The 14,495-nt window shown below is 40.9% G+C and overlaps 1 protein-coding gene across 1 annotated transcript; it reads left to right on the top strand.

Moving 5' to 3' along the window:
- Positions 1 to 7,023: 7,023 nt before the first annotated feature.
- LOC310784914 (leucine-rich repeat-containing protein 71-like) lies at positions 7,024 to 13,205 on the top strand (the record flags this gene model as incomplete). The annotated part of the gene is made up of 16 exons (XM_083645943.1): positions 7,024 to 7,108; positions 7,521 to 7,655; positions 8,118 to 8,225; positions 8,388 to 8,463; positions 8,544 to 8,618; positions 8,838 to 8,906; positions 9,035 to 9,194; positions 9,296 to 9,379; positions 9,546 to 9,620; positions 9,793 to 9,903; positions 10,133 to 10,199; positions 10,302 to 10,381; positions 10,767 to 10,793; positions 11,000 to 11,111; positions 11,954 to 12,045; positions 13,089 to 13,205. The coding sequence occupies 16 exons, from the start codon at positions 7,024 to 7,026 to the stop codon at positions 13,203 to 13,205; spliced, it is 1,473 nt and encodes a 490-aa protein (XP_083502069.1).
- Between the last annotated feature and the right edge of the window lie 1,290 nt (positions 13,206 to 14,495).

The following is a 14,495-nucleotide window of genomic DNA, read 5'->3' as shown; positions in this document are numbered from 1 at the left end:
TACATTCGTAACCTAACTGTAAATTGTATATTGTAGCTATATGTACTATCTCAGCCATCTTCATGCTATGCTATGTCATGTTGTGTCATTATGTCATGTCATGTCATCGTTGTTGCTTGCTGCTTGCCTGTGAGCTTTTTTTTATAGTGTTGATTTGGTACAGTAGGCTGAAACTGAATTGCCCTTCAAAACTAGTCTGAATCTGAATTCAATAATTGCAGTTGCAGCCGGACGGATTTCCTTGAGGTCCTCCTGGGCAAAGACAAGAGTGAGGCCCCCTGAATCCCAACCCATCCTTTCTACTACTAGGTGCAGCACAACCTTTTCTCTGAAAGAGTCATTTACTTACCAGTAGGGATGCACGATATATCGGCAATCATATCGGTATCGGCCGATGTTAGTCATTTTTTAACATATCGGTCATATCGGCATCGGTCAGATGTCGCAATGTTAATATCGGTTATCATTATCAGCCAAATTCTTCACATTGATATGAAATAATGCAGTAAATCTATGATTTATGGGCTTTTCCAAAGGCTTTGCAAATAAAGAAATGCATAACTTTTTCAAATTCAGTGTTAACATGTGTTTTTCAGTATGTACAAAATGTGATGATCATAAAAATGTGGTTTTATACAGATCATATATCGACATCGGTAAATATCGGTTATCGGCCATAACAGCAATGTTAATATCGGTTATCGGCATCGGCCAAAATTTTCATATCGGTGCATCCCTACTTACCAGTCATTTACTCAGAGTACTCGCCGATACCAAATACCCATATGGTTACTACTTAGGTTGCCGGTGTTTTATCATTTCAGATTCTCCCCTCCTCTCTTCAGAGTTCACACCTCAAACCTCCCATGCAGTCTGTTCAAACTGAAATGCAGGAGCGCACACAACAAAAATGATATGATCTTATATAGTCTATTATGCAAACCCAATGAGTCCTCTATAAGTCTTTAACTCTTTTTGCAACTGCTGCGCCTGTTGCTTAATGCACTTTTTATACCCTTTTTTAAAGTTTTGTTGTGATGCTTTTAAATGTCCATTTTATTCTCTTCTTTTATTCTTTTATTTTCCTGTCAACCATTTTATGTGAAGCACTTTGAATGGCCTCTGTGTATGAAATGTGCTATACAAATAAACTTGACTTGACTTGACTTGATCTCTTGGCAGCGGCTCACTTCACAGATGCTGAGTGTAGCCTCCATGTTAGCCTGCATCGGCCCCCAAATGCACCCCCCACGTTACCATGAAGTAGGAGCTGAACAAGATGAAAGAGTTTAGTTTTGAAGTCAATCATTTCATATTTCTTCTAAATTGATCATAAAGAGGCATAATAGTTGTTTAACACTTTTGTGGGGCGCTCTAAAGTAGTCGCCTATCTTTCCCTAATGATACAGTAATGCTGCGTTCCATTTGCACGTCACCTGAACTCGGATTTCCTAGTCTGAAATTCGGGGGAACCTCACCAACCTCAACCTCAAAATCCAAGATGGCAGCTCCTGCATCAACAGTAGTGAAAGCTGTATAGCCCGAATACACTGTTTACTAGCACTTCTGTCTTATTGTGTCTCATTCAAATCAGTTGTACACACAGTACTGTCTAACTTCTATCTGTGGATATGTTGCTACAGTGTTTGTATGCGCAAAATACCGCAAAATAATGCAACCGGTATTGCTAACAATAACTAGCCTGGCTAGAGCTAACCCTGGCTGGTTTTCTGACTGTTTTACTGGAACGCTGTCGACTCAGGTGTGACGTCATTCCCAGCTGCATGGGACTTCCAAGTTCCGAGGCAAATGGAATGTCCGCCCTTAGGCAGATTCACAGGGCACTGAGCCGAATGGCAATCACTGGAAGTGCTGGAGGTGGGGAAGGGGGAGGGAAGACCAGGTTTGCCCTGGGGGCCACAACATGATAATCCAGACCTGCTCTCCCTCTCTCTCCCTCCCTCCACAGCAGGATAATCCAGACCTGCTCTCCTCTCTCTTCCTCCCTCCACAACATGATAATCCAGACGTGCTCTCCATCTCTCTTCCTCCCTCCACAGCATGATAATCCAGACCTGCTCTCCTCTCTCTTCCTCCCTCCACAGCAGGATAATCCAGACCTGCTCTCCTCTCTCTTCCTCCCTCCACAGCAGGATAATCCAGACCTGTTCTCCTCTCTCTTCCTCCCTCCATCCCGTCAGACAGCGTAGAGGAAGGCTGGTCGACAGGTTTAGGATTAACGAGGCTAGCTGCTGCTGTCGTTCTAATCAAACAAACTTATTCTACTCCAATGTTGACAAACAAGGAGCAAAATTCATATAATCCCTGCTGATTGTTTAATGATTAAACCATGCTGGATGGATTAGCTGTCAGAAGAAGAGGGTCATAGTACATACCTGTATAAATCTGCAGCTCCTTTCATGTGTCCTTTCATGTGGTCTGTGCACAACTCAGATCCGGCACCCTCCCTTTGGCGTTAGAAAGTGGTAGATTCAACACAGTTCCAGAAGAGGACAGGTTGTGTTTATGTTGTGACCTTGGGGAGATAGACAATGAAATTCATTTGGTGTTTTATTGTCCTCTGTACGATCACCTGAGACACACAATGTATGAAAAAGTGTTTGATGTTCACCCAGAAGCTTTTTGGTTACAGGATGTGCCTAGACTTGAATTTTTCTTTCATAAGAGAGTCTTTGATATAGCTCAATGTATTAGTAATGCCTGGGAAAGAAGAAAAAATATGCTGTTTGTATACGTTTGTAATTAACATGTACTATTTTTCTATATGACACTTTGTGTCCTTTTGTTTGTTTTGTTAGTTATCTTACATTCTGGAATATGGAAGTATTGTAAATCTCAGTTTTGTATTTGTCATGTCTCATATATATATATATATATATATACATATACATATATATATACAGTATATATATATACATATATATATACAGTATATATATATACATATATATATATATGTGTGTGGCCACTCTGTTTCTGTCCTGCGTGTCAACCCATTTATGGCATGGGAGTCGAGATGGATGGAGCACTTCAGTATTTATTTGTCAGTCTGTACAGTGGGACACACACAACCAACAGGTCAGCACTACTGCAAGATGATCGGCAACTTGCTCCAACCACAGTTTGATGTAGTCTTTCTGTGTGACTTAACATTGTGATCGTATAGTGAATGACAAATCCATAAAAATAGCAAAATAAATCTGATAACACAAATAAATTATATTGTTTACCAATTTACAGTAACATTTTATAGCCCAATAATTTGACATATTTGATAGCTAAATCAAATGTAAACACTCCACACATACTGTATAGCCATATCAGTTACAGCAAAACAATGAAATGCAGTTTCAACAGTAGTCAACACAGTCTCATCCTCATACTTGAAATGCCAATCGTTTTTTTTTACAAGGAAATCTAATAAATCGTGCAATGCTGCCACCTTCGGTGCACAAAAAGAACTGCAGTCACATTCCACAAACAGAAATTAATGGCTTTTGCCTATTAACGTAGTGAACTAAAACAAAGTGGCGATGCTATTTAACGTACATAATGACATACATGTACAGTGGGACACACACAACCAACAGGTCAGCACTACTGCAAGATGATCGGCAACTTGCTCCAACCACAGTTTGATGTAGTCTTTCTGTGTGACTTAACATTGTGATCGTATAGTGAATGACAAATCCATAAAAATAGCAAAATAAATCTGATAACACAAATAAATTATATTGTTTACCAATTTACAGTAACATTTTATAGCCCAATAATTTGACATATTTGATAGCTAAATCAAATGTAAACACTCCACACATACTGTATAGCCATATCAGTTACAGCAAAACAATGAAATGCAGTTTCAACAGTAGTCAACACAGTCTCATCCTCATACTTGAAATGCCAATCGTTTTTTTTTACAAGGAAATCTAATAAATCGTGCAATGCTGCCACCTTCGGTGCACAAAAAGAACTGCAGTCACATTCCACAAACAGAAATGAATGGCTTTTGCCTATTAACGTAGTGAACTAAAACAAAGTGGCGATGCTATTTAACGTACATAATGACATACATGTACAGTGGGACACACACAACCAGCAGGTCAGCACTACTGCGAGACGATCGGCAACTTGCTCCAACTTTGTTCAAAAGACAGAAAACCCCACATTAAAGCAATGCGTGCGTTTTCATCACGTTTCAATCAGCAGTAATGCATTTTAGCGAACGATCAGCTAACCAAAGTGTGGTCAGTAAGACACAACGTGATGCTGATAACTTTTCCACACTGTGTGATGACTTAAATGATAGTTTTGAGAGCTTTTACACGGAGCAAGGAGCAGACCAACTCACCCACAGTTTGATTTCTTTCTGTGGGATTGACCACAATGCACCTGTGTATATTGCGAAACAAAAGCCTTGGCTATCCACTAGGTGGTGCATTGTTCATTAAAGAATTACCCTTCTGGCTGGTTGTCCCAAATTAAGCATGAATTCAACAACATACTAAACATTATTATAAACATTACTTAGCACTATTATTTACACCGTTACACACACACACACACACACACACACACACACACACACACACACACACACACACACACACACACACACACACATATATATATATATATATATATATATATATATATATATATATATATATATATATACATATATATATATATATATATATATATTCCTGGTTGCCATGGAGAATGTTTTAAAATAAATTGTGATATCCGATGAGATTTTCTTTTTTCTTCCCAAAATGCCTCTGCTAAGAAGGGACAGCCTGCAATGTCCCAGTGTGGTAAACTGACAGAGAAGAGACTAGAAAGACACACTGATGGAGGAGAGAGAGAATAGGAAAGCTGTACAGTGCCAAGTTATGTATATATACAAACTTTACATGAGGAGTGTCTCCAAAAGCAATATCTTGATAACGGATTTTGTCTATTATTGTACTGTACAGGACTCAGCCCTAAATGTATTATTATAATAATGATAATATTATAATTTCTTCCGTTTGTATTACTATAATGAAGACACTTAAGCTCGGAGGATTTTTTTTTTTTTTTTTTTTCAGAAAATCTCACCATAACTTGTCCTAAAAACTTAAGCCGAGTTTTTGTTGCCTAAATGAAATTCATCTATGTACTGCATGAACGAGAAGAATGTCAAACGGACACAGAAGGCATTGGGACATGACAGCGACGTCTTTGTCACTGATTATTGTTAATAATATTACTTTTAAGGAGAAATATACTCCTTGTTTTTTGCTGCAAAGTGTTGAACACTAAAAAAACAAACCAACATAAAAATGTTATGATATTTTTAAAAGGTGACAGAAACAAAAGTAAGCTGTCAGCTCAATATCATGTATTTTTTTTCCTTTCAAATAAGAAATGGTTCCGTTTTGTGATAGCAGTCATGGTATGATGCTTGTACTTGTATTTGTGTGTTTTGTGTGATTTGTTTAGTTATTTTTAGACAATCACAAAATAAGATGCAAGCATTGTAAATGGCAGACTGGCGGACATTTTGTGATGTGTACAGTTTGTCAAAAACTTCTTCCACTCGTTAAAAGTTTGTAATTATGATTATTCAGTCATGAAAAATGCTGTTGGTTTTTACTTTTTGTTTTATATTATATTTGTTTTTTGTTTGTTTTTTTAATAAAAAGCACTACATTATTGTGAATACAATTCTTGTTGTTATGCTTTGAAGATTAAGACTCCAGAGACCGTGAATAACAAAAGGTATTGACATCTGAGAAATGAGAGAACTCCTTTTCTCCAATCACAACATGTAATCTAATTTTTAACATAGTTACAGCAAATCATTAACTGTAGTTTACACAGTAAAACTAAACATGCATTCTAATATTACATTGAATGATTGAGAGTGAATTGTATCGATAATAGACAAAACTCATCCTTCCACTTTGTGTATAGTGAGTTTGGATATATTGTAGCGATGTGGGGTTGCCAGTAAACATGGGGTTGTCTGAGTGTGGGGTTTCAGTGCGTTGGGGGTGTTATAGAGAGTTCCCACAGCACTTGAACGCGGCTGGGAATAGAGTACCGCACCTGAAGGGGACATGGGGTCATGTGGGGGGCTAGCTCGCTGGGGATTGGTTGAGCGGGAGGCGGCCATTATTGTCGGCGGGGAAAGTGTGTGTTTGGGTCAGAAATAGGAGAAGCCGGCTAAGAGAGAGGAAGCTAGGAATTGCTGTTGATGATATGGCTGTTGGTCTAAGCCTGTAACAGAGACCAGAGAGAACTGTAATAAACGCACGGGATTGCAAGTCAACCTTCGTCTCCTTCCTCCTTCCTTCTGGTGCGGAAGCACATTATTACAATATTATACAATATCTTTTGTCCACATACTCAAGTCTACACATCACTTAGATGAACCTATAGAGTTGTCAGCTTGGTGGATGTGTCTGGAATGAATGGCATCCAGCTGCTACCCACTCCAGGTATAAATACCACCACCTTTCTATCTCAACACAATATTGTCAGTATTCAGGTGTAGTCACCTTTCACAACATTTGACCCCCAACAAGACAAAAGGCGGAGCAGGACAAAGACCCTCACTAATGTTGGGATAATGTTGGTAAAGAGATGCAAGGCCTCCCAATAAAACCCTAACACAACTAGCTATCAAACTCCCGATTAAACTTAAAACAAAAAAAAATACTATAAAAATTGTAATGAATTGTTTTTGCATTTCACTGGGCTGCAGTGGAAACAGCCCTTAATGCATTATATACAATACAATTTGCGCCTTTAATGAAAAATAAATAAATAGAATCTAAAAGGAGGTTCAAATCGTAGATTTTCAAAACTCTCGCGACAGCCAACTTCATCGTCATAACGTAAAAAAGAGAGACTTGAAGTCTCGCGTTAGACTCAAGATTGCCATGGTAACGGCCATGACGCCCATGTTGTTCAATTGGCTAACGTTAGCAGCACACAAGCTTCAGGACGCAAATGTCTAGAAAGCGCTCCGAGAAAGTAAAAGATAAGTCCGATAAGGGGAATGTTGGAGTGGAAGAGGATCCCTCGAAAATTCCAGGTGACTGTTGGTCATTGCATACGAATCACGTTGTTAGCTTTTAGCAATGCATTGTTTTTGGGACTGTGCTCAGTGAAAGTAATATTCATATTTTTGACGTTTTATACTTTGGTAAAGTAAATTCAACAAATGCCATTCAATCAGCCATGGCTAGTGTGTCATCATGGCTAATTCAAGCAAAATCTGATTTAGCCTAAAAACAGTAAAAATGCTCAGTGCTTGAGAGACTAATACCTTTTCATTGTTAGGACTGAATCTAGATGAAAAGCCTGCTCAGACCTTTGGTAAGTAGCTAAGTTACAAGTTTATAAAACTATTAACTGTCCCACTGCCATCCATTTGGTGTTTGAGGGCAGTTGATTGGACGTGCATTGCTCTAAACTCCACTATCCTGCCTCCCCTCTCCTATTAGATGAGTATGAGTGCTCAGGCAGCCTGGAGACTGACTTCCCTGGGCTTTGTGCTCTTCTGGGCATGAAGAACATCCCAGCTGTCAGTGCAAAGCAGCCAGCCTGTCCCAACACCGAGGGTGATGGCGGAAACATGGGTAACCTGTTACGTACCTGTACTGTACAGCCAATATTCCAGTGTTGACATTTCATTAACAACTATTTGGAGTTGAATGACCACTGATTGGAGTTATTTGGTCATTCATAGAAATGATTATGTTTGCTGTGTGTCTAATTAACTCTCTGTATTGACTTATATAAACACTGGCATAATGTTGATTTAGTTAAATGAACACTGACAATATTACTGTTAATTCCTTACTTTTCTTTCTTATCAGTTGTTATCTTCTTCTATCATCTCAGTTTCAATAGAGCCTTTTCATGGGGGCCATTTTGTGTCGAAAAGGCAGGGTAAACACAAGTGCAAGCAAAACACTAATGAGGGTTGGAAATCCTCATTAGTGCTTTGCACCTGTGTTTACCCGCCCTTTTCGACTCAAAATGCCCCCCGTGAAAAGGGTCTAGTCTTTTCATCCTTCACATGATGCTTGTACCTTCAGAGGACAGCCAGTCCCAGCTGAGGACCACACCTCTGTGGTCTAAGCCGTGCCTCCAGGTGGAGCTGGAGAGTGAAGACCCCTGCAGCGTCAAGAGCGTCAAGGTTTTTGGTGAGAAACCAACGCCGCAGAGAAACATCTAACACAATGTTCTGCTTTGGCTTGACATTTAGGCTACAGTTTTGAGTTTTTACATCCTCATTTGAGTCCAAGATGTTCAAAATCAGTCTAGAGAAAAATGTAACAGGATACAAATTCCTTGTGAACACACAGGGTGGAGGGTGGATGAGCCGATTGCTCGAGTGCTTAACAAGACGCTTCCTTCCTTGAGCAAGCTGCAGGGTCTTCAGTAAGTAATGAGCTGCTGGAGAAAGAGATGCGCTCTTGTTGTCTTGATCTTGTTTGATTTATAATCCTGTCCACTTGCAGGTTGTGGCAGGCCGGACTGACAGATCGGATGGTAATCTCCCTCAGGAGCACACTGTCTCTCTGCTCCAACCTGAGGTGAGTGGATAGCTATTCTCCCATCACTCACACTGTAAATCCTGCTTTCTGAAACCAGTGTCGTCGTCGAGTCACTACATCTCGAGTCCGAGTCCCCAGTGTTCGAGTCCCCATGATTTGAGTTCACATCTGAAAATGTTTGGATACAGTTAAAGAGAACTAAACCATATCAAACACCGCAGTGATTTACTGATCTATCCATTCCATTGTTTGTGTCAGGACTGTGACGCTGGAAGGCAACCCTCTTCCACGGCAGAGTTACCACCTCCTTCTGTCCGAAGACAGCGCGTGAGTCACTACCTGGGCCATTAATAATATATGCATATATTCAAATGAACCTGATTTGCATGCACACACAAACACACCTGCCTCATTCCCGTGTCTGTTAGCCTTAACACTTCTTTTCGGTCGTCAAGCCTCGCTCACCTGTCACTGCGGAACAACCGGATGGGAGACGAGGGAGCGCGTCTGATTGGCTCAGCTCTCTCCACAGCCAGATCCGCTAACAGGAACCTCTTGTCACTCAACCTGGCATTCAATTCTATTGGTGATGCAGGCGCCGCACACATAGCACAGGTAGAAGAACCCAGAACCGAGTCCATGTTTCCATAACGTTCCCTACATGGCTCTGTGTGTGGCAGACGCTGTTGTGTGGCTCATCCTGTCTCATCTCCCAGGGCCTGCGTTTGAATCGAGCTCTGCTCTGTCTCTCGCTCTCCCACAATCTGATTGGAGACTCCGGCGCTGCTCATGTGGCCACAGTGAGTGCTGCACTCTGCTGGCAGTTTAGCCATTTTACATGATAGAATTGAACCTGTGGGATGATACGTTTAAAATCGTCAGTTAAGTTGTTTGAAATCATATTATTGAGTGTCATTGCATTATATTCGTTAATAAGGCCTCCGCCCGCTACGCTTCTATTTTCAGATACTTGGTCAGTTTGCTTTAACTCACGAAGAAGCCGTGGAGAGGAGGAAGCTGCTTCTGGACAGAGACCAGTCTGTAAGTGTGGAAAACCTTTTTCTTTTTTAAAGAAAAGGACAGTCTTCTCTCTCTCTCTCACACACACACACACACACACACACACACACACACACACACACACACACACACACTTGCACTCACACACACGCACGCACACACCCCTTCTACCTCTCTTCCTCTATTTTCGTAGCCCTCCCTGGGAGTCTGTGCTGAGCTTTCTCCCACTGACCCACCTCCGTCGATGCCCGGCAGCACCTCACTCAATGGCAGAGGGGCAAACAAAGGCACCTCCAAAAGAAGGGTAACGCTCTTAAAAGTGCAAAAATGGACAACCCAAAATGAAAATACGTTGGAATAGCAATCATATCCTTTTTGCTCTTTTCATACGTTTAGTATGGAAATATGTTGTAATGTGCTGTTCTCATGGTTTCCACGTATTAGGCTATTTGTGGCACTAATAAGAGGTGTCCATATTCCTCAAGGGTGTGACAACCTTGTAACAGATGAACTTGGGTTCTGTTGACTTGCAGGAAACGGCCAAAAGAGAGGAGAAACCGGCTGCTAACCTGGCAGGCGCTGCGGCAAGAAACAAGAAATGTAATAATGGCTTCTGTCATAGCTAAGCACTTGTGCTGCTTGTTGTTCTCTGACAACAGGGGTGTTTCTCTTCTCATCGTTGTCTCCTTCGATCTCTCCTAGCCTCTGAGCTCAAGGTGCCTCGAGGGAAAGGGGGGAAGCTGGGGGGCAAAGAGAAACAGTCATCTGTGTCTGAGCAGGAGGTACCAAAGACTTTGCACTGACTGAGTAGACCAGTGGTTCTCAAATAGGGGTCCGGGGACCCCCAGGGGTCCTTGAGGGGTTTCCTGGGGGTCCCCCAGCCAAAAGGGGGGTCATTTATTTTCGCTATAATTCCATTCATAAGTAACACAATGACTATTTTGGCCATGGGTTGAATATACATTTTGTAATAAAATATCTAAAAGCATCAATCTTATTATCATATGGGGGTCCGTGGGACAAAATCCTATCAAATGGGGGTCCGTGGTCTAATTTTTGTCAGTTTAGGGGTCCTTCATGTGAAAAGATTTGAGAACCACTGGTGTAGACTGACGACTTTTTCTATTACAATCTTTAATTTTTCACAATGTTTCTTTTTTTCTGCAGGATAAGGCCGATGCTGCACTGAATGAGGTTTGTGCGCTACAATTTAACAGGGTTCCCACGGGTCCTTGAAAGTTTGTGGATTCGAGGGAATTGGGCCTGGAAAGTCCTTGAAAAGTCCTTGAATTCGATGTTTAAAAAAAGGTGTGGGAACCCTGATTTAATTTCGAGCCACAACTGTGTTGTTAACAATAATGAATGTGATTTGACTATTATTGGTTGCTTGTCTCCACCAGTTGGCAGGCCTGGTGGAGATATTGAGCCCCCTGCTGGAGCAGTCGGTGCAGCACAAGGACGGCCACATCATTCTGCCTGGAAACACCACGCTCACCTACCTGAACCTGGCAGGTCAGCAGCTGTGGCGGTTTTGGTCTCAGCACCTCAAAATCAAAAGTGCAAAAGCTTCTTTCTAGATGTTCAACAATCATCCAGGGAGAAATCATAGAAGAATTGTAAAATCATAGAGAGACTAATTTTTGCACTAACAGTAGCCTCAATAGACCAGAATGCAATGCAGCCACAATACACGTAGCTATGTTTTGATTTAGGGATCAAGTAATTCTGGCAAATGTAGGAAATCACAAACTTTAGTCCAAGTAGATGAGGCAGGCTGAGGGAAAGTGGCTACACAAGCAAAGTAAACTACAAAATAACTCCTGGAGTTAATTGAAAATCACACATTAATTGAGGATTTGATGATGTGTTAGGTTTTTCATTATACAGTGTTCTCCGATCTCATCTTCAAGAATCGTCATCTTTCTAAGATATTGTCTAATGTCAGCCACCCTTCTCCCAGCGATCACCTCAAAATGTTGAGAATATACTTCCACTTGTGCTGAAATTTCTGCTACTTTGGCCCGCTATGTACCCACCTCCCTGCCATTCCTGAGGGAGACTCGTCGCCCTATGAAATCTTCCACCCCGTCCCATAGACATTCTTCTCGCAGAATCTTTTTTAAAGAGGTTTTTGATGTTGTCAGCTCATACTGGATGCAGCTGCCACATGTAGAGATCACATTACTCCAGTCCAGGCTTCTCTGCACTGGTCACCTGACACTTTCAGAATCGATTTTAAGATCTGACTGCAGCACAAAAATATCATGAAATCTATCGAGGTCATTGAAAAACGACCAGTCAGTTCAAAATGTAATGTGTCTGGTTGTGCTGTGTGTGTTTGCTTCTTTGTGTAGGAAACAGAATAACAGAGCGGACGCTGCCTCTCTTCCTGTCGGCGCTGCAGATGCAGACTGAGGGAGGCGGCCTGCTGCGCCTCTGTCTCCAGGTGTGTTTCGGTGTGACAATCACTTCAATATACACTGAAACGCCTTTCGGGGTGGAAGTGGAAGTAATTCATTACAATTACTCTTGATACTATTAAGTTTTGTGTGCTTGTACTTTGTTGATATTAGCATTTCACGTTCATTCAAGTTATATCATGTATATAAAGTGCTGCATTTTAAAAACACATCCATTACACAGTACACATTTTGCGGGCTCTCCATAAACATCGCATCTGAAACTGGCCAGTTGGGGAGCCAATCACAGTTCACAGACCACCTCACCCAGGGGGGGATATTGAAGTAGAAAATAACTATACGCACATCGATTGGGATTTCTTCCCGCAGGCCACGAGACTTCTTAACATACACAAATAGTGTAGTAGCTGTACTGTACTGTACTGTAGCTGCTACCATTACGTATGTCTAATGTTTAATTGTATGTCTAATTAGGTATATGCTATTTGCACCTGTGCAAACAGAATGTCAACTATGTTTAAGTATGTTTAAAGTATGTACATGCCATGTGCACCTACGTGCAGTGAATGTGCAGTGAATGTCTTATCGCTCTACTGCCTTATTGCTTGTTGTGTCTCTTGTTGTTTTCCTGCACCCATATGCCCTGTTATTTTGTACTATGTTGTAAACGGAGTCCAAAGCACAAGAATTTCACACGTGATACTTGTACTACGGAGTAACAATAAAAATCTTGAATCTTGAATCTTGACTTTGGATGCTGGGCTAGAGGCAGTACATGATGAAATAGGTAGAGCCCGCACACCGTATGGCTAGATACACTTCTTTATGAATTAAAATTACAGTGTTCCAAAATATTGAAGAAAATTCACTTCTTGAATTTGCTGAATTTTAAGTCAGTTGACCCCAACCTTTGGTGGTTGATCTACTGAAGACCAAACATCAAAGCAATTGCAAACTAATTACGTTTATCTACACAAAGCCACTGTTACTACAGTAACATTTGGTCAAATCAACATTGTTCCCCAGCAACCGCTCATGGATTTGATTTTGTTTCTCCTCTCTGTCTCAGAGAAACCGCTTCCCTCCAGACTGTGAATCACATGTCAAGATCCAGGAACTGCTGGTGCTCAGAGACCCACTCACCAAACCTGGTGCACAGAAAGAGGAGGATGGGCAGGGGGCCTAGTGTTGACAGAAGTGACACATATATATGTGTGTGTGTGTGTGTATGTGTGTGTGTGTGTATATATATATATATATGTGTGTGTGACACATTAATAAAGAAATCAATCAATCAATCAATCAATCATGTTCCCTGCAGCAGCTGTGCCTCTGGCCTATGAAAACAACTGGGGCCTAATTGAATGAGGCCATGCACCCACAGAGACCCTCATTCACCCAATTGAAACCTTGTGATAATGCGTGATCTACAAAGCAGCCATCTTCTGTCATTTTCAACTTAATAAGGTCAATTTAGCTGTGAAGAGAATGAGGACAATGAGGCCAGACTCCAAACACACAAACAGTTATGAGTCACTCTTTCTGACAAAAAATACCAAACTCTGCCATCAACACACAAGCACATAGAGACAAATAGAATTCAAAGGCATTAGTTCAACTGAATCAACACTTTAGCTCCGACATCAAACTCATATTATTTCATTTTAGCATTTGGGGTCTCATTCGTTGCCAAGCAGCCTATAAGGGCAAGTCAACAGTGGCAACTTTAAAACCCTCCACTGTCAGTTTGACATGAACAATCAAAACATTTAGCTGATGCTTTAAGTGAGTGAGTTCAGTGCCTATGACAATGGAGGTCGGGAGCCTCCAGGGGGTCACCAGATAACAAGAGGGGGCCACAAGGTGATTTATGGAATAGGAACCATATTTCTACTATAAACATTTATCTTTTTTTCTCCAGTATATTTGCTTTTTTTCAGAACAGTTTTCTATGCATCTGATTATGAATCAAGTAGGTGACAAGCCGAAAAAGGTTGAGAACGGCTGCTTTAGGACACTTTATTTTTTAATTTAACCTTTATTTAACCAGGCAAGTCATTAAGAACAGATTCTTATTTACAGTGGCGACCTGGCAAAAGGGAGGGCCTCTTGAGGGATAGGGGTAATAATAAAAGATAAAGCAAACCCTGCACTGCCCCGCAGCTTTTAAATATTTTATTTTGAAGGAATAATGGTGCCTTGCTGGAAAACCAGAAATGACACAAATGTAGCATTTTTGCCACTTCACACTCATAGCATGAGGAGGAAAACAAAATGTCACACAGCCATGACAGGTACAGAAACGTGCTCTGCGATTGCTACCAAACACCACTGCACAGGGCATTTCAATCACAATCACACAAAAATGATTCTGGACATAAATCAGGGCAAAAAGTTTCATTTAATTAACAAAAACATTACAAATTACATTCATTATAAAAACACTTGAAAATTGTACACAAGTTGAAAAAAGTAA

This window comes from Poromitra crassiceps (assembly GCF_964638095.1).
Source record: "Poromitra crassiceps genome assembly, chromosome: 11".
Classification (NCBI taxonomy): Eukaryota; Metazoa; Chordata; class Actinopteri; order Beryciformes; family Melamphaidae; genus Poromitra; species Poromitra crassiceps.
The sequence above is the reverse complement of the archived record's forward strand: the minus strand, read 5'-3'. Positions and strand labels throughout refer to the sequence as shown.